The sequence below is a fragment of the Diadema antillarum genome, unplaced genomic scaffold, assembly GCF_040938485.1.
Source record: "Diadema antillarum isolate AM-2024a unplaced genomic scaffold, OU_Dant_1.0 scf00000032, whole genome shotgun sequence".
Classification (NCBI taxonomy): domain Eukaryota; kingdom Metazoa; phylum Echinodermata; class Echinoidea; order Diadematoida; family Diadematidae; genus Diadema; species Diadema antillarum.
In genome coordinates, this window is record NW_027270921.1 from 393,665 (window position 1) to 412,500 (window position 18,836).

At 40.0% G+C, this 18,836-nt stretch overlaps 2 protein-coding genes across 2 annotated transcripts in view; one reads left to right on the top strand and one right to left on the bottom strand.

The window, feature by feature from the left end:
• Positions 1–4,509: 4,509 nt before the first annotated feature.
• Positions 4,510–6,474, bottom strand: LOC139742100 (uncharacterized). The gene has a single exon (XM_071652667.1). It carries the CDS (start codon positions 6,472–6,474, stop codon positions 4,510–4,512), a length of 1,965 nt encoding a protein of 654 aa, XP_071508768.1.
• Positions 6,475–10,417: 3,943 nt separating this feature from the next.
• The window catches only part of LOC139741868 (uncharacterized), a 21,656-nt gene continuing 13,237 nt past the window's right edge, over positions 10,418–18,836 (top strand). Inside the window, exons 1-3 of the mRNA XM_071652447.1 lie at positions 10,418–10,706; positions 15,405–15,651; positions 17,398–17,472. Coding sequence (XP_071508548.1) covers positions 15,439–15,651; positions 17,398–17,472 — 288 coding nt within the window. The 5' untranslated portion in view covers positions 10,418–10,706; positions 15,405–15,438. The remainder of the gene's footprint in view (positions 10,707–15,404; positions 15,652–17,397; positions 17,473–18,836) is intronic.

The following is an 18,836-nucleotide window of genomic DNA, read 5'->3' on the forward strand; positions in this document are numbered from 1 at the left end:
GCTCGTTGATTGGACAAGGTACCGTCAAAATGACTTCCGCAGCGATAACAACTTAAAGGAACCCAGCTTTTACAGCCAATAAGCTTTCGTTAAATCTATACGTCTTACCATGGACGTTGCTATTATCATAAGTAATGGTCATAATTATTAAGCTCGCTATGCGACAGGGCGCTGGATTATCAAATTTCCGACACAACAGCCCCACACCCTGCCCAAGTTCAGATGGGAAAGTCCCTTCATAGTTGGAGGTATGTACATACATTCCTTGACCTCTCCCTTTCTTATTCACTCTAACATCATTTTAAGTTTCGTTCACAGTGTGATATGCATTAAGTATCTTATCAACTTGGCTTGATGAAGGCTCATTACTGTTAGTCTGAAATGTTGTTATGAGTATGATGATGATCTCACAGATGATGATGATGATGATGATGGTGGTGATTATGATGATGATGAGGAGGAGGATTGTCATCATCATCATCATCGTCATCATCAGTGGGGGCACTGTGGCATAGTGGATAAGACTCCCGAATACCAATCGGAGGACCCGAGTTCAAATCCCGCCCAGTGCTGACGTCCTTGGACAAGATGTTTTACCCACCGTGTCCCTCTCGACCCAGGTGTATAAATGGGTACCTGGCAACGCTAGGGTGATGATAATGGCAGGGCCCTCTGGTAGAGCAGTGGCAACACTGACGAGGCTACCCTGGGTAAATAAGACATTATTATTATTATCATTATTATTGTTATTATCATTATCATCATTGTCATTATTATTATTATTATTATTATCATTATTATTATTATTATTATTATTATTATTATTATTATTATTATTATTATTATTATTATTATCATCATCATCATCATCATCACCGGATCATCGTTTTTATTCATTTTTGTCATTTATCGATTCACCTACTTTACCCCTTGCTGTAGTTAAGTTTGTCACAAAATTATTTTGATATTATTGGATTAGTCAGTTATTGTATGATAAGTCGTGTTGCATGGAGATCGGAGACACATTAGTTTAACAATATATTGGTACTCTTGAATTATGATATGTTATTTGTCCGCCTTCGCTTCCACTGGGGACTTGCTCCACATGTTTGGGTTTTCATTGCGCAATGTTTCGTAGCAATGATTAAGACATTATTTGCAATCACCACATTCCTCCCGTTATGCAACAAACGTTTCTACACATATGTCGGTCTGTGGTAAAGTTCAGTTTGGAGTTTCACACGAATGAATGTAAAAGTTTTGTGTCTTGAGGCAGGCAAAAAATAAAAAAAGGAAATGAATGAGCAGAAGCAGAATAAGGAGAAGAAGAAGAAGACGACGAAAAGAAGCGTCTCCGCCCCGAGTCAATAACTTGACCTATAATCACACTTTGTGACATCGCAAGCCCAGTATAGACTTGTATTATGTCATACCTGTATTTAGCAACTCGACATGATATCATTTCAATCGCCTGAAAATCGAATTTCCTTCAACTAGGATATCAGATTGGTTGGTAACGGATCGATCCCCTTACACCGATAAAGGGTTGGTAATTGTGGGCCTGGGTCTCATCTACGTCACCAAATACGTCAGGGACTTGTCAAAAGGAATTTTCGACACACGCACACACACACACACACACACACTGACGAACGCCTACACAAAATAATGTATGTATGTATATACTATATATATATATATATATATATATATATATATATATATATATGTATATATATATATAAATACATATATATATACATACATACATGTATATATATATATATATATATATATATATATATATATATATATATATAGACCTATACACTCATACATCCCACCAGCTAGAAAGGAATCCACGAATACATTGTCCTAAAAATTCCCCTGAACCTGAAATACTTATACGTCATGGGTGCTATTAACGTCTCGTTTTATGACGTAATGCAAACCAGGTAGGTGACAAAAATTAGCACCTAACTGTGATACTTGTATTTTGTTTTATTTTAATCTTAAATACTCTGAACTTCAGGTACCTGGAATCCATATGTGATTAAATTACTTCGACGCATTGCCAGGGAACAGGCGTTTGTCTTGGAACCATGCACGGATACGTCACCATCAGCTGTTACCTCATGTATAAATACAAGTTGGCACTGGGTGCGTTTAGCGAAGGTCGTACTAAATTTACACGGCAGAATTAACTCTTCAGTTCTCCCATGGGTCGTGATGCATACAAATATTCATACAGAGAATCATAATTCAAAGTTTACAGACTTCTGTTACGAGATTGATCCCGCATTATTTTCTTTCATCTATTTCATAATAGTGAAACTTTGACTGCACTCAAATTGATTTGAAATGATTTATTGTTTCAGCATGGTAATATAAACAAAACATTACAATTCATGAATCATAGTTCAACGTCAATTTGCACATCAAGAAAAACAAACCAAGATTTCTACGTAAAACAGAAACAACAAAAAAAGAAGAAGATAGAACTGGTAACCAAAGTAATGAGCATAAGGATTCCCAGTAAGCAAAAGCTTAAAATTTGGGACCTCTAATATAATGCACTCATTCAGACAGTGAACATATTGTATTCTACATAAAAATACCATACATTTATAACAAAAACATGTATACAATGTGTATATATGTATATATATATATATATATATATATATATATATATATATATATATATTACGTATGGGCATATTGTGTGATGCAGGATGCAAGAAACTAGCATCTCATAGATGACAGGGAAAAGGTGGGAAAAAGGTCACGTGAGATGTAAAGGAAAGAAGAGTGTAGCCTCTGTAGTGTCTCGTCTTCAGTGACCCTGTCTAGCTTCATATAACAATGTCCTAACAACAACAACAACAACAACAACAACAACAACAACAACAACATATTAACAATCTGCGTGATGTGTCACTTTAAGCGACTTGGGAAATATCAGGAAAGGCACGGTTTGATGCTCAAGTGACGTGCTACATTACAAGAAAATATTGAACCGTAATTATTGTTCACCGCCATCACGTCAAACTATGAATGTCATATGTGTGCCCACATGGCATCATCATCTTGATAACACAATTAACATGTGACTGAGCACCCAGGTTCTTGAAATTCTAAATAAACATGCTATGAATCAATTTTCTTCGACGATCATATTGCGAAGTCGTTTACACGAAGAATTTGGAGAATACATTGTGCTAATTATTCGATATCTCTTTTTTCTAATTCAAATCGATGTATACTTACTGTATTCACAAAATATGATTGCATACAAATGTATTTACATGGCGTCTCCATTGAAATCGAACAGCGCAGATGAAATAATTCATTTCTTTAGACATTAAACATTGTCATATTCGTTGCTATAGTGATTGATGTAAAACACGTGACAAACGCATATAGAAAGACGCACCATTCAAAAGCACGTAGTCGAGTGTTGCAATTCTATCATCCTTTTCGGTTGTCATTAACTGAATGAAAACAACAATTTTACTACTCATCGTATAACCAAGTCTGTGACCATTCACTGTTGCGACGAACTATGGCACTCGCCCTTTTCACTCAGCCCATAGATTACGAGAAACAGCATGTGGTCCGTTTAAGTAAGAAGATTACCACGATGTTACCATGTTACGGAGACAACGCTTTAACATTAAGGTGAGATCCATTAAACATCATCACGTTTGCAAGTCGACAATCAATAAAACGCTCAGCGGACATGGTGATTTGATAACTTTCTCATTGAAATAAATCGTAGAGTTATCAATCCGTGCTCTCCAGAATACACTACCGCAAGTAAATCCACTTGAGACTGAAAAAGCCCCCCCCCCCCCAACAAAAAAGACAAGTTTTTCGTAACACTTCTCTGGGTTTAACATCAGTTGCATTATATTAGACTGCATCACAAGTAATACAAATATGATGTATTTCGCCACATCAGTTGGCTTAGGAATTATTGAAGAAAAGAAATTGAGGCGATTGCTGATTGTTTGAGAACTAATCACGTTCGTAACTTTCTCAAATTTTGTGATCAGTTACTTCAATTCAGTTTACGCCATATGGTATTCCGGCATCGAACCACTGCAATAAATCATTCAGTACATTTCTATCACAAAAGTTACACCTAAATGGAAATGGTTAAAAGGTTAATTTGAAGTTATGGCTGTACCATGACACAATCAACCAACTACTATCGACTCAGTCAGGAAAATGATTAGGCCTTAGTGATTCTGTAAACCTGTCTTATTAAGGGTCCGATTTTGAGGACACCTTTACCATTGCTTGTAGGATTTGGGTCCATTTGTTAAATCAAACTTATTCATGATGTGGACATGCATTTTGATGTAAAGTGACAGCTAGAGTATCTGGCGTGGCAATTGCTTTTTAGTAAATTTACATAGAAAAACACTTCGAATGTGAATATAACCTTGAATGTGAATATAAACATGAAGTTCAGTTTTTGAAGTCGCCATGAGTGATCAAGAATTAATCTTCTTCGTACTCTTGTTGGCGACTTAGGATGGACCTAGCGCTGTAGATGTCCACCTTAGTCTTGGTGACCAGTGCTAGGTCCCCAGTGGGCGTGCAGGCGATCCTCGGATGCCAGCAGCCGACGTCGACTTCGAGATGTCGGACCACGCACTCCAGCACGTGTCCGTCCATGGTGTACTTGTGGACCGACACGAGCTTCTTCTGGTCTCGGTTCCCGGACAGGATGAAGACGCCGCCCCTGTTGTCACAGCAGACGAGGGCGTACTGCCACTCCTTGCGGTGAATGGTGCACTGAATATCCCCGTCGCTTGTCAGGATGGACACAGAGGCAGGGCTGTGCGAGAGTATGATATGACCGGAAATGGCGACGACGATGCGGTATGGCGCTATACCAGTGGTAGGGATGGATTCAATATGGCTGCCATCCTTCTCGAAGACGGATATCGTATCGCGATGAAATTCTCCCGCGAAAATCCTGTCGTATCCATCAGAGGTCAGGCAGGTAAAGCCGGCCCCGTGCTGAGGTCGGATCACGTTGGTCTTGTTCCCGCTCAAATCGTAGATCCGTATTTGCCACGTGCCATCCAGGATGACGATACTGCGGTTGGAAAGGACGGCCATGTCGCGTATGTCCGACTCGGTGGTCAGAGTTCGCCGGAACTTGCCGTCCTCCTCCATCTTATCGATGGCGCCTTTGAAATGAGCGAGATGAAGGGACTCGTCACGACTGTACGACATCGACGAGATCTCGCCCGATGTTCCGTCGGGCACGTGGAGACTTTGCGACAGCGACCACTGGTTGGGATCGACCAGCTTGCCGACCGACACCCACTGATCGTCTTCATGTGATTCAAACTTCACGTTCTTTATGATATTGTTTACACTATCAATGGACGCCTCGTCCCAACGCTCCTCAAGCAAATTATGTAACGTTGTGTTCAGCTTGTCATACGTCAGCAGCACATCCTCACTAGGGTTCTTAATCAACTTAATGCCGAAACTTCTCGCATTTGATAGAACCGAACCGATCCCCATTCTTGCTGTTTCTATCTCGTCAAACCTGCTCATGATAAATTCCTCCAAACGATCCTTTTCCTTTAAAAGAGTCAACCGCTGATAGTCGATGCTCTTTAGGGCATTTTCAACCGCAGCATCGGCCGCTTCGTTTATCTCGTATTGCAGGCGGTGCATGACCCGACGCGCTACATTGCGTTGTCGGTCTATCGACCGCAACACGTCGGCAACCTCTTTCTGTTTGGAACTTCCCTGCTCGACTAGCTGTCGGATGCTTCGTAACCGCGCTGTTACCGCGTCATGCATTTCGACGCACATGTGCGGATCGGAGTGCGTGTCCTCCGTGCATTCCGGGCATACCAGCATGGAGCAGGTCTCACAGAAGTGCGTCTTCTCTTGTCCATTGTGTTGGAAGCAGAGCGTACCGTAGCTGGCATCTCTATAACCGTTTCTTGTCTTCACCAGACCGCGGCGGAGATCAGACAGCGGCTTGATGCTGTGAGCGATCATCATCTGTTTCATCTTTGAATGAGACCCAACGCAGTCTCGGCAGATGAAATGCCGGCAGTCTTGACAGTAGGCGACAGCGCGTGACCGCAGAGTCTTGCAAGACTCACAGCACAGCTCGGAGTCCATTAGCTTGGAGTTGTATTCGTTTCCCTCCAGGGCCTGGATCACTTTATTCGCTAAATTGTTCGGCTTTAATCCATTTACGCCTCCATCGGGGACCACGGTCTCGTCGCGACACAGCGGGCAGGTTATGGTGCGCAGGCGACACGATCCATCTATGTTGGTCCGAACGGTGACGCGCCGTTCCAGGCACTCGGCGCAAAAGCTGTGCAGACATTGCAGGAACTTTGCATTAAGCAGACGATTGGAACAAAGTGCACACTCCAAATCCTCGTCAATCGACTGGAAACCTCCACTGCATTTATTTCTATCCATGATTGAAATCCTTGTTCGCTACAAACACGCCACAGAGATGATGTCAGTAATGTTATCCAAGAACTCTTTGTGGTACTCACGGTTGATTGATGTAAATAATGTACAAAATCTGCCGTAGTTCTCAACAATCCTGTATAAGTTCATCACATTTAAGCATTTGGGGAGATATGACAGCTATCCAACACAGGCGAAAGTTTTCTTCATTTGTCGAGATGACACGAAACTCTACATTGAAGTGGCAGATGTATGGAAGGTGGGTTCGTGCATGCGCGTCTGGGATTGTTCTGCTTGAGTGTAGGCGTACCTCCCTCCTTTTGTACTCCAAGAGCAGGGGTGATGATAACACTCCAGACAGGGAGCACCTGACTCTTAGCAGATTCTTCTGACGTCATTGAGGAAAGCGATCCTTTCGTTCAACAACCTTTTGATGTCATCCGCATTCCCTCGAATGGTTGCCCACAGCATGCACAAAGGAGTCCCCTCTTATTATAGATATTCAGAACCATTCACAAGTCAGGTTGCATCAGAGGGTCAAAATCATTAATCCTCTATGACATGAGCATTAGTTCACTTGATCAAATTTGCTGCACGTCTGTTGTTTTGAGGTCCTCAATCGAACGAACATGATTTTAACGGCCAACCGTGTAGATTGACGAAAAACCGACAAGGTTCGGGGTTCCCGAATGGTGTCCCCATGACGACCCTAACAGAGAGCTGTAGACATCTCAGTAGAAAGAGACTCACAGCGAGGGAGAATGGACCGATATAACTATCAAAAAGTTTAAAGCTCCTCGTGAAGTTCTTTCGTTTGTGTTCCCGGATGAAAGTCGCACTGCACCACTGATGGACTTAAACCAGGCGTAATCACGTATAATGTTCGTGCGTAGTCTGTACGCGTTGTTGTCGGCACCTAATGATGCGAGCAGACGGTAGCCTGTACATATAACTGAGCAGGAGCGCAAAAATACTTTCACCGTTTTATTTTGCCTGTTCAGAGTATACCATCCGACTCCGAGGGGGCGAGCGAAGTTCCTGAGTCACCTCTCGTTATTTGCGTCAATCCCCGGCGTGCTACCGAGGCACAGGGCGGAAGTCAGGAAATTGATCATAACAGACGCGGGTGCACGAAGTGACCGCAGCACCGATGCTTTAGTCGAACTACCCCCATTACCCCGATGCATTCGAGCTACTTGACGATCATTTGCTTCTGGAAACAGGCAACAGGTGCACGAAGGATTATGGATAAATAGGGTTAATACTGCTGGACTGAATTCCGCTTTGTCCCGAGGATCTCAAAAGTCATTGGCGCACACATGACCCTCTCATCGTCTGTTTTTACTCGATGTTCAACACCAATTATCTCTACAGCAACACCTTACGTTGAGTCAGTGAAAGATAAACACAAAGGGGTGTCTTTGCGTTGACATCAAAGTAATGAAAACCGCAAAGTTTGTACTCGATGTTCAACACCAATTATCTTTAAAGCAACTTCTTGCGTTGAGTCAGTGAAAGATGAACACAAAAGGGGTGTTTTTTTATTGACACCAAAAGTAATAAAAACCGCAATGGAAAAAAAAGTGGTTGTGGAAGCATGAGCAATCTTAGTTGTGAATACAAATAACCTGATTGATAGTATCATTTACATTCATGGCTTTGTTACATAAGATATATCACCGTTAGTGTTCTAATTCAGCATGTATTATTTCCCCCGCCACATCCAAAAGATCTGAAGCAATTTCTTGCTTAAAATCAAACACGAAATAACGATAATGGACAAAATAAAACGAAAACACGTCATATTATAATGAAGGAGATAAAAACAAAATGTATTTGTGTGAAAATAAAGATCATAAACATATCCATGAACTGTTAGTAAACACGTTACTTTATATCATGACAAAGAAAATTTAAAGTCACTCACGGTTTTCCATCTGGTCTATAGGTTTACAAAAGAGAATTCAGTTTGAAAATTGCTTTCTATGGGGAAGAACCCCTCGTTGCATGTTTTTTCACCCCCCCACTTTCACATTCTATTCACGTAAATCAATAAAACATCCACGTGGTCAAGTTTTCCTTACTTCCACACCTATGCGTGTCCTCTGCGTTTAACCCTTTCTGTGCGTTTTTAGTGCCAACTTTCCCTGAAAACCACAAAGCGTTTTTCACACTGTCTAAAGTCCCTGCTACAGAAACTCTGATGAAATCCATTCCACAGATTCATAACTCTTTTGTACTTTATTTGATTTCATTTAATACCTAATGATTGCCTAAATCACGAACATTCACTTAAATGTGCATAAAACAGGCGAATGAAAATGTCAGTACAATCACCAACAATTTTGAAAACTAATTTACATAACTCATGATACAAGGATAATTTCTATACAGTGAAATCAGTTATCAAAATAATATTTTGATAACTGATATTATTGTATTATAATCTGTCCTTTGGCCCGTTAAATTCCTCCTCCGTCCACCCCACTCCAATCACATGTATACATAGACTACACCCCCACCCCACGTACATGCCCCCCCCCCCCCACAGTCAAACACACATTCTCGTTCACGTTGCTGTCATTCAAGTTTTACATTGTCAAAGTAAATGCAGATGCAAGGACCAATTCAAAGATAATTGTCACTGGGTTTTTCTCTTTCGATTTTTCCCTCAAAATTCTTCGTTAGGCCTAAGTCTAACTTGATTCTTTTTACTTTCCAAAACTACCTCGCACATGCTCCAATGATTGGCAATACCCTTTCTCTTCAACACAACCTCTGATACTACATGTAATAAGCAATAGTTCGGTCTTATACCTTCTACTTCAACACAATCGACACGACACACTAGCGCACAATAGCATACACACCCACGTGAAACACTCATTCACAAAGACATTCTATCCCTACATCCTCCCTCTCTACCTCTCTCTCGCCCACCCTCAAACAAACTCACTTAAAAAAAAATCCTTATTTGAATTCGTTCAATTTCATATCACAAAATTCGCGTTCACAGGAACAAAAACAAAACATGATAGAAAGACAAACTGTATTATACACAAACATTGTACAAAATAATGTCAATCTCACACTATACAAAGACAAAATGCAGCATACGCAACATTGTGTAAAATAATGTCAAACTTGCATTGTGTCTCTTTTCTAACCAAAGAAACGAAATCCGTTTTTTATTCTTTTTTTTTTTAAACACACATATATTCTCGCAAATATAATATATGCAAGACTTCTTTTATCCGTACATCATGTCCTCAATAACGTTTAATGGGCATAGCTGGCAGCACTGTAGGGTAATGATAATGGCATAGTCCTTGGATAGTGTATGACAACACTGAAGACGATGAGACATGATAGTTTGCTCAAAACAACTGGGTATGTTCCATTACTTCTCAAAAGAAAAAAAAGAAAAAAATCGAAGCCATTTGCGAGAACACACACGAACATGCACACGCACACCACACACACACACACGCCAACATGCACCCCACCCACCCCTATGCCTTCAGCCCTCAGCCCCACAGAACTCTACACACACGTGTGTGTGGAGTTCTGTGCTCAACCCTCACACACACGCACACATGCACACGCACGCATACACACACGCACGCACACTCACTCACACACACACACACACGCTCACGAACACACACACACACACACACACACACACACACAAACACACATACACACACATAATATCCACGCACCCTGTTAAGGACAACTACATCCCCAGCTCCGTAAGCAGTATCAATCTTCGCAAACTACAGAAATTGACAGGCGCCACCTCCTTCAGCTCGGTGTTGGCGTCACAACAGTCTGCTAGACTCATGTACCAGATTCGCGCCATCACCTCGTTTGGAAAATGATCGATCTCCCAGTGTGGTTGGCAGAGCGAGACGAACCCTCGAAGGAGCGCGAGCTACGACAGCCAGAGGATTGGGCGGAATAACGAATGAGCTGAAACCAGGCGCGTTTTGTGCATTTCGTAGATATTTATAGGGTTTGGATGAGCCGTTTTCCGCCCTGAATTTTCGTCGCTTTCCACGTTCACCACTGTCTGCCCCGCGGACGGGCATGTTTAATGTGTTGTGGCCGCGAATGTCTGTGTAAAGAAGCGTATGGTCAAGAGAAAGTGTGATATAGTCCAAGATTTTTGCAGTGTTTTGCTCGCAAGCTTGAGGAAAGGAACGGAACGTGAAAGCATTCGACATTATTTGCAGGTAAGATTATCATCTTTATGTTCAATCGATGAGATAATGACGAGAACGTCTCAACAAACTGAAGGTTGAATACAAAAGGATGTCACGTACCGCAGGGGTCCCATAAAATGCAGAGCAATATAAGCACGCTCAGTGATTGCAAGACCGTCTTTATGTACAATCGATAAGATAATGTCAAGAAAATTTTATATACGTGTATACATATATTATAACATGTATGTTTGTGTGTGTGTGTTTGTGTGCGTTGTATGTTTATATATATATATATATATATATATATATATATATAAAGCTAGGCCCCCTATCTATATTAATCCGTCCATCATTCTAACTCTTCTCGAGGAAGGAACTCCTGACATGATATGTTTTATTGTATTTATATTGACATATGTTTATAATAGGTCCTATCATTCAAGATGGGTGGGAGGAGTAATAGTTCTCTTCTTTATTTCAACCCTACAAAAATGATATCTTAGATTACATTTTTGACACTTTCTCTTTTTATGTCCATAAATTATGGTACTAGTATACAATGTATATGCTTTCTCCCATGAACTAACAGAAAAGAGAGATGAACAGATAGAGATGGAGGAGAGGGGGAGACACAGATAGAAAAAGAGAGACAGATAAAGAGCGAGGATACGAGAGAGTGATGGACGGTTGGTCATTTCTTCGTTGCCAGTAATCATTCAAGGCAGTTTAAGGGGAGCGTGCAGACGATTACGCGGGCAAGACGATTGGCAGTACATTTTAAGACCATCAACTGCCATTGATGCATGCGATCCGTTATTCTTACAACTCTTCACTGTGTGAAAAAAAAGACCGCATTTAACGGAATTGTTGAAATGTGGCATTTTCCCCTTCTGATTAACAACGTTTATATCGTTGTGTATAGGTTTACATTACGGTCAACTGAAGTTGAATCTACGAAACATATTTTCAATATCCATATCTAGCATTAGGGCCAAGTCACCCTTTGACATATTATAACATTTTGAAGTGGGCGCGAAGTTAAATCAAACTTATTTGCCCGTAACCAAATTTATTTGACATGTTTATGTGTGGGTTTTTTCTTCACATTTAACGCAGGTGCAGTAGAGCCCAATTGATAACAAGATAAAATAGAATTATGTGAAAATGTATATTCTTTGTAAACTCGTGTTAAAGGGTCGATGGCTAATGAAATAGAAAATGCATGATTATGTCGTGGTTCATGAAAGAACTTCAGGCGTATTATTGCTATAATACGAATGAGTGTAAATATATCATATAAAGTTAACTCATAGACTGCATTCACCCTTTGGGAGTTTTTTTTTAAATCTATTGATAAGATTTCTGACTTGGGGTTGTCGTTTAACAAGCCTACTTAAGTCACCTGTTCTGAAATGGCACTGTGGCATAGTGGATAAGATTCTTGACTGTCAATGGGCGCTCCCGAGGTAAAAGGTCCTGTTTACCTTTGGCAGCAGTGATTTAAAAAATGTTCAAGATATCACTTTTGTTCCATAAGTGTAGTTCAATTGTATCACGAAACATCATACCATACAGTATATATATATATATATATATATATATATATATATATATATATATATAGCAATAATAAAGTCACAACAGAGGAATGCAGGGAATGCATTGATAGCCAATCTTGATTTAATGAATAATCCAAATTTTCGAGGAACCTTCCTCTTCTTCAGGGATGACAGTGCGAATATATATATATATTGTTGGTTTTTTTTTTTCAGTAAAGCCTAACATATAAGGAGATATCACTATTTTGCCTATTAAACCATAACTGTAGACGGTTTAGTCTGGAAGCATCTTTATTACAACTATAGTTCACACATTTTGTATATCCGACAATAATTATCATCGAATATACTGGTTCAGATTTTTACATTGGTTGTTTCTATCCCTAACTCACATTTTAGAACTATATTGAAGTACTAATGCTGGGTTTTTGTTCCATCAGAAAATGGTAAATCATGCCTTTAAATCCCGTCAAGTGTGTATGTCGTTGGACCACTTTTACCCATACATCATGTCCCTCTCGAATCAGGTGTATGGATAGGCATAGCTGGCAGCACTGTTAAGGGTAATGATAATGGCATGGTCCTTCGATAGTGTATGACAACACTGAAGACGATATCCCCCGGATAAAGAAGACCATATCAATTTCAACCCTTCAGTACCTGTATCCAATTTGTTGGTGCTGCAGCTTCGATGTCAGGCACCAGGCCTAAGGCAAGGTTTCTGGTTATCTGGAGCAAGCTTGTGCATTCGAAGCAGTGTGCATATAATTTGAATATGGTAGTGAAGTGTGTTTTCTCTGCACGGTTTATTCTCTTCTCAGAAGTCTCCTTGATTATACTTGATTGAGTTCTGAGTCACAGGATTTAACCAGTGCAGTATATTTTATATCGACCATTTTGAAACGTGCTTCAGGTATACGAAATAAAGAATATCAAGTATCAAAAAACGGTGCATGTATAAGACACCCCCATCAAATGAAAGAAAAGAGGTGGGCTTCATGCGATTCCAAAAGTTCAGTGACATTGATCGAAACGAACTGATTTCTTGCATTGCCGATGTTAATCGCCGCAACTCAACAGTTCCGTGTATATAAAAATATTCTAAGCTATTTTAAGAATTCAGTTCCACTGTCATTTGCTTTAGGACACAATAGTGTCACAGCATGTGGCTTTTCCGACCCCTAACCTGCACTAGAGAAGAAATTGCTATATAACTGTATATTTGTACTTTTTTATTTTGTTTTTCTCTTATGTTCCGGTCATTGTTGTACCCGTGCTCCCCTTCTCAATCTTAAACTCGTTTTTAACCGGGACCTACGCTCAACAAACTCGCTTTTAAGTAGGTTCCTTCATATTTCTTTAGCATTCATTCACAGATTCCAAACTTAACAGATCGACCACTATTATGTTTTACATATTTGCAATATTCTATGTATGTCATGTATTTCATTTAATTTTGTTATATTTGATGTAATTTTTCATCGAGAAATATGAAAATAAATTGAAATAGTCATGAGATATCCCGCTATGTATGTATGAAAAAAAAATATTGAACCAGCGATATAAAGCAAGAAAACCTATCAAATTGTGTATATTTTGGTGATGTGAACTTGTGAGATATCACTTAAAAAGATTAGAAATAAAGCACAATGACTTGGCAGTTCTTGACATTACTTCTGAACAACAATATGTGGATGACATGGTGGCATATCAAAGAGGGTCATGTTTTGTACTATCATTATCATCATCACTATCATCATACCACAGTTGCATCGGTCTTTGAACATTGAGCACGCTCGATTACAGGTTCTCTTGAGCAGTACCACAAACAGCATGTTCAGCTTCAAGTGCGTTCGTGTTGTAACTCGCTGAATTGCGTGCACGCTCTCTCGTAATAAGCGCAATCGTCATCATCCAGTGGAGATCTTGACATTTTGTTTATACAGGTTGACCTTTTAGGCTACATGGTCTCTTGATCACGCAGAACCATATTATGTCATAATTACACAAAACCTAAAATGCACGTGGTCAAACGAGCAACGTTTGCATTTTCTCTTTCTGCAGCATGGTTTGTAGATTAGAAAATATGCTGATATAACAACAACGTTAAAAACAACAACACATATAGGTCGCAGCTGAGTGTGTGCATTCAGAGGAACTCAGTTGAACATGAAAGTTCGCTTTGTTAAATAGAATAAAATCGGAGTCCGAGAAACTCCATCGGCGGCTTAAGATGTCCTCACGAATGACCCGAAGTTTATACGATCAGATCCGAATTGGAAAATTTCCTTTATCTTGTGTCCACCTTTAGCTAATGACGTCGGCTTTACTGCGTTCGTATGAACGGCGCGCCGCCACACAAATTTCTTCAGAAGACCGCAAGGAACTATGTGAGCCCACGAATGTCTGCGAACTCCAGAATTCATGAGAATCTTGAGATTCGAACAAACTTTTACATAAGAATCTGATGATGGTAATGGAATTTTCAATTTCGCACGAAGTTAGCGCAGAACTTATATGAAAAGCTGATCAAAAGCCAAAGCGAGTACGATCTTTTGTTGGAAGCCTGAGAAATCAAACGGGTGCCTATGCCATGGCTTTAAGATGCTACGCGAATAACCCAATGCAAAAGAATCTTCAGCCGCGGTCACGTAGCACTGGCCAAAGATCGCGAAGTTTAATATGGCGAAGCTTCAGATCTTAAATTTTGCCAAATTTTTGCGAAACTTCTCGCGAAACTTTCAATTCAAATTAGGGAAATTTGAATGCTTGCAACTGAAACTTCGCGAAGTTTGTCACGTGACTCGTCCACCTGTTTGCGGCATGATTTGCGGGCGGTGCCGGCCTCATTTGGATGGACATGAGTACATTGTTACGTCACAATCATTAGCTGTCAGACTGAGCGCTCTTTCTTCTTTGTTGGGCGTGCGCACCAGCGACCCTACCTCAAGAAGTTGGTTGCCAGTGTGGCGGACGGACGAGCAAACTTCGCGAAGACTTCTCGAAGTTAAACTTCGCGATGTTTTTGCCAGTGTGACCGCGGTTTGGGTGACGTAGCTTAAAATAGAACTAAAACTTTAGGTTGCCAGCTAATGTGATACCGAGTTGGCCAAACACTAGTGATGATTTTGACCAGTCTCGTTACTGTGTAAACTTTATTTTGCAGTCCACATTGATCGCTGTGGTATTCTAGGCTGGCCATGGGTGCGTCTGTTTGGAGGAGCACCGCGATGTCTTGGTGCATCAGCCTCATTCTCCTCTCCATCACCTCGTGCTACCTGGATAATGTCGCCATAGCAACCCCGAGAGGTATCCCCGCCTTTCACAGCAACGGGAACCCAATTGCTCCCGGTGAAGACATGCATGGCGGCATACCGATGGGCGTGTCCAACGAAAAATGTGACGACGGAAAGGTGTGTATTTTCTTCAGCCATGTGCAGTGAAGAAGAAGGGAGGCATTACAAAATAAAGTGGATAACCCCCCCCCCCCCATCTCCTCAACTTTGACAGGTGCCTGATTAATCGTTTCATAAAGTATGCGGGATTCTAATCTGAAATCTGAAAGAACAACAGCAACAACAACAACAACCCTAAAATAAACAAACAAAACAACATCAGAAAAAAAAATCGTGTATTTCGTAGCCCTCATGCTTCCAAACCAGCGAGAATGAAGAACAGAATTATAAGAATTAGAACAATACGAAACAATAAACTTGACTTGTCAACCCGTTCCCCTGTCCCATTCACCTTTATGTCCCACCCGCTTTTATTGTCCCGTGTTCAAAGTTATTTTTTTAACCTCTGAATATACCGTTAACTATCATCATAACCAATTTATGATTATAATCACTTGTTGAGATCTTTGAAGGCTTCTGTGGCGGTAGAAGGTTGGATGGTAGAAGGCTTATCGATGCACCACGTATATTGTTTTGTGGGCATATGCACGTTGCCCTGAAACGTACCTATAAATACCCACCCCTAACGTTTTGGCAATGGTGTTCTTGCTTGGTGCACCGTTGAGCCTGCTACCACCCAACATACTCACTTGTATCAACTCATTATTCATCATCACTTCCTCGTGTATATCCTTTACGCTGAGTAAAAAGACATAAAGGCCGTACGATTTGGATGAGGAAAGAACTAACTGAGTTTTTAGAAAATGAAAGCTAAAGCTAAAACCCCAAAGTATATTTGAATATAACAATCATCAGAAATGTTGCTGTTGTATCACAATGTACCCTTGTTTCTTTTTCTCTTATCACGGAATTATTTTCAATCAAAGTGTCTGAGTTTAGATGTTGCATATCAAGACATAATCTCTAACCTGTGTATCTGTCATTTGCATATTCCTTTCCGCAATACGTGGTAGGCATGTTCGCTTTTCAATTCAATTCAATTCAATCATAGTTTATTTCCAATCAACGAAAATCAAAACATAGTACAAAGTATACATGTCATGAAATAATATTGTTCAAACATTTGCAAAAGATTCATGTAGTATACGAGATAAATCATATAACAATATATATATATATATATATATATATATATATATATATATATAGGAGGAACAATGCACATATACTTCGTGGGCGTGCGGAAAATAAATTCGATTATGGAAAACAGTGATCCACTAAAAAGCAAAGCTTGTGGGACGTGGATCGCTAGATAAATAATGAGTAAATAATATATCATTCGAGTTTTTTTTTTCATAGCTTTTGTATTTGATTATTTAAGTCATTTGTAAAGATATACATGTAGTTATTTTGAAATACGCAGGTCGGGAAAAAATTAAAAATGAAAATAAAATATCAATGCTAATGCCCGGACACTGTTCACTGAACCACGTGTACCGAGAAAATATGACAAGGACAACACACTCGTACACACATTCATTTTTCTGTTTCCTATGGCTGCTCATGAAAAGAAAGTAATTCCTGAAGATGAACGGATTAATTTTCAAGGGCATCGGATGGTTATTATCTCAGAAAAAAAGATTAAACAATATGTAGACGCCTCTCCTGTTAATTTCTTTTTGTTGGAAAAAAAGGTTTTTGTCTTTTTATTAGTACAAAACAAAGCGCAAGATAATGAATCTAATTCCTATACAATACTATCAATAGAGCTTGGAACGTGATCGTTTTTTCCCTTTATTTCAGACCAATCTGACTATTGACTGGAACGGGGACATCAGGGACTACGAATGTACCATAAGAAGATGGGAATCCAATAAGGTAAATACCTGTTGTGAATCCAATGCAGCGATTAATCTATTAATTACTCTGTGGAAGAACGTGTTTTCATGAATTATGCTTCTGTATGTGAATGTGTATAATACATGTAATAATTTATGTGCACGTAAGTGAGTGTAGGAATGTATGTACGTGCGCCAGGGTGTCATTGTATGTATTTACTATATAGTATTCGAGTGATCCATTGTATGGGTATCGATCTACTCAACCTACCCAACTTTATATGTATTGAGGGTGTGTGTTTGGTTAGCTTCTGGCCTTTTATTGCTTACTTATACTTTTTAAGCCTAAATTTTCTAGTTTATGTCTTATAACCTTGATTTTTGCTGGTTCTTCAAAAGAAGAGCTCACTAGCGATTTCTATCTTTTAGGCTTAAAGTCGTGGGTGACAGATGATAGCTGAATGTAATGCTTCGACCTTTATCAAGGCATTGCTTGGAGTACGGATATTTCCTCTGTTTACGAAGGTCAGCCTAATATAATCTATGAACACTATACGTGGTTCATTCAATAGATCAGTGAAACTGCGTGTAGGCGAATAGAGGCTACCTTTTATATAATGCATCCATTACACATTATGGTTATTTTGATAATATACAGCTACTTGATGAAAAAAAAAAAACCAACCCTCCGCCCTCTCCTTGAGCTCAAGGTGATACATTAAGCATTCTATGTGCATGTATGTAAATATGAACAAATGAATATGTGTGTGTGTGTGTGTGTGTTTGTGTGTGTGCGTGTGTATGTGTGTATTTATACATATCTTTATACATAATTATATAGAGAGAGCATATATTCTGTATACTTACAGGGATGCGAGTGGAGTAAATCAAAGCCACATAATGATATACCAATATCATTCTGTCGTCGTGACACACACACACACACACACACGCACACACACACACACCAGTTGCAACATATACGGAGAAGTGACTACACATGCGTACGTTGACTTGTTCGAGTCATTTTTTTTTTCTAAGAATCATGTCTGCAACTGGAAAATTCCTCATTGTAATAACCAGACAGCATGGTCGCTCAGATTCTTAATTAGCTCGGCTGACGAAAAGTGTCCCCCAGGAACGCACTCAACAAGGCTCTCTACTTGTGATGATCGCAAGTTTCGAGTGTATATCTCGAGAGTGCATAATACCGCTACAGGTTAATCCAAGGAGCTATAGAACCGCCTTGGTTTACCCTCCGGAGACTGTGTGGACTTCCGGAGGGCGAGGCTTAATGTTAACATTGTGACTGAACACTAGACTGAAGATGACACACAGCTTCGCTGGTTCCCAGAACAATTCGACCACTGCATTTCCGATCCGTGCAGTTGCTTACCACGTCCC

Coding starts and splice junctions, on each gene's coding strand:
- LOC139742100 (XM_071652667.1), bottom strand. CDS start 6,474: ATGGATAGAAATAAATGCAGTGGAGGTTTCCAGTCGATTGACGAGGAT.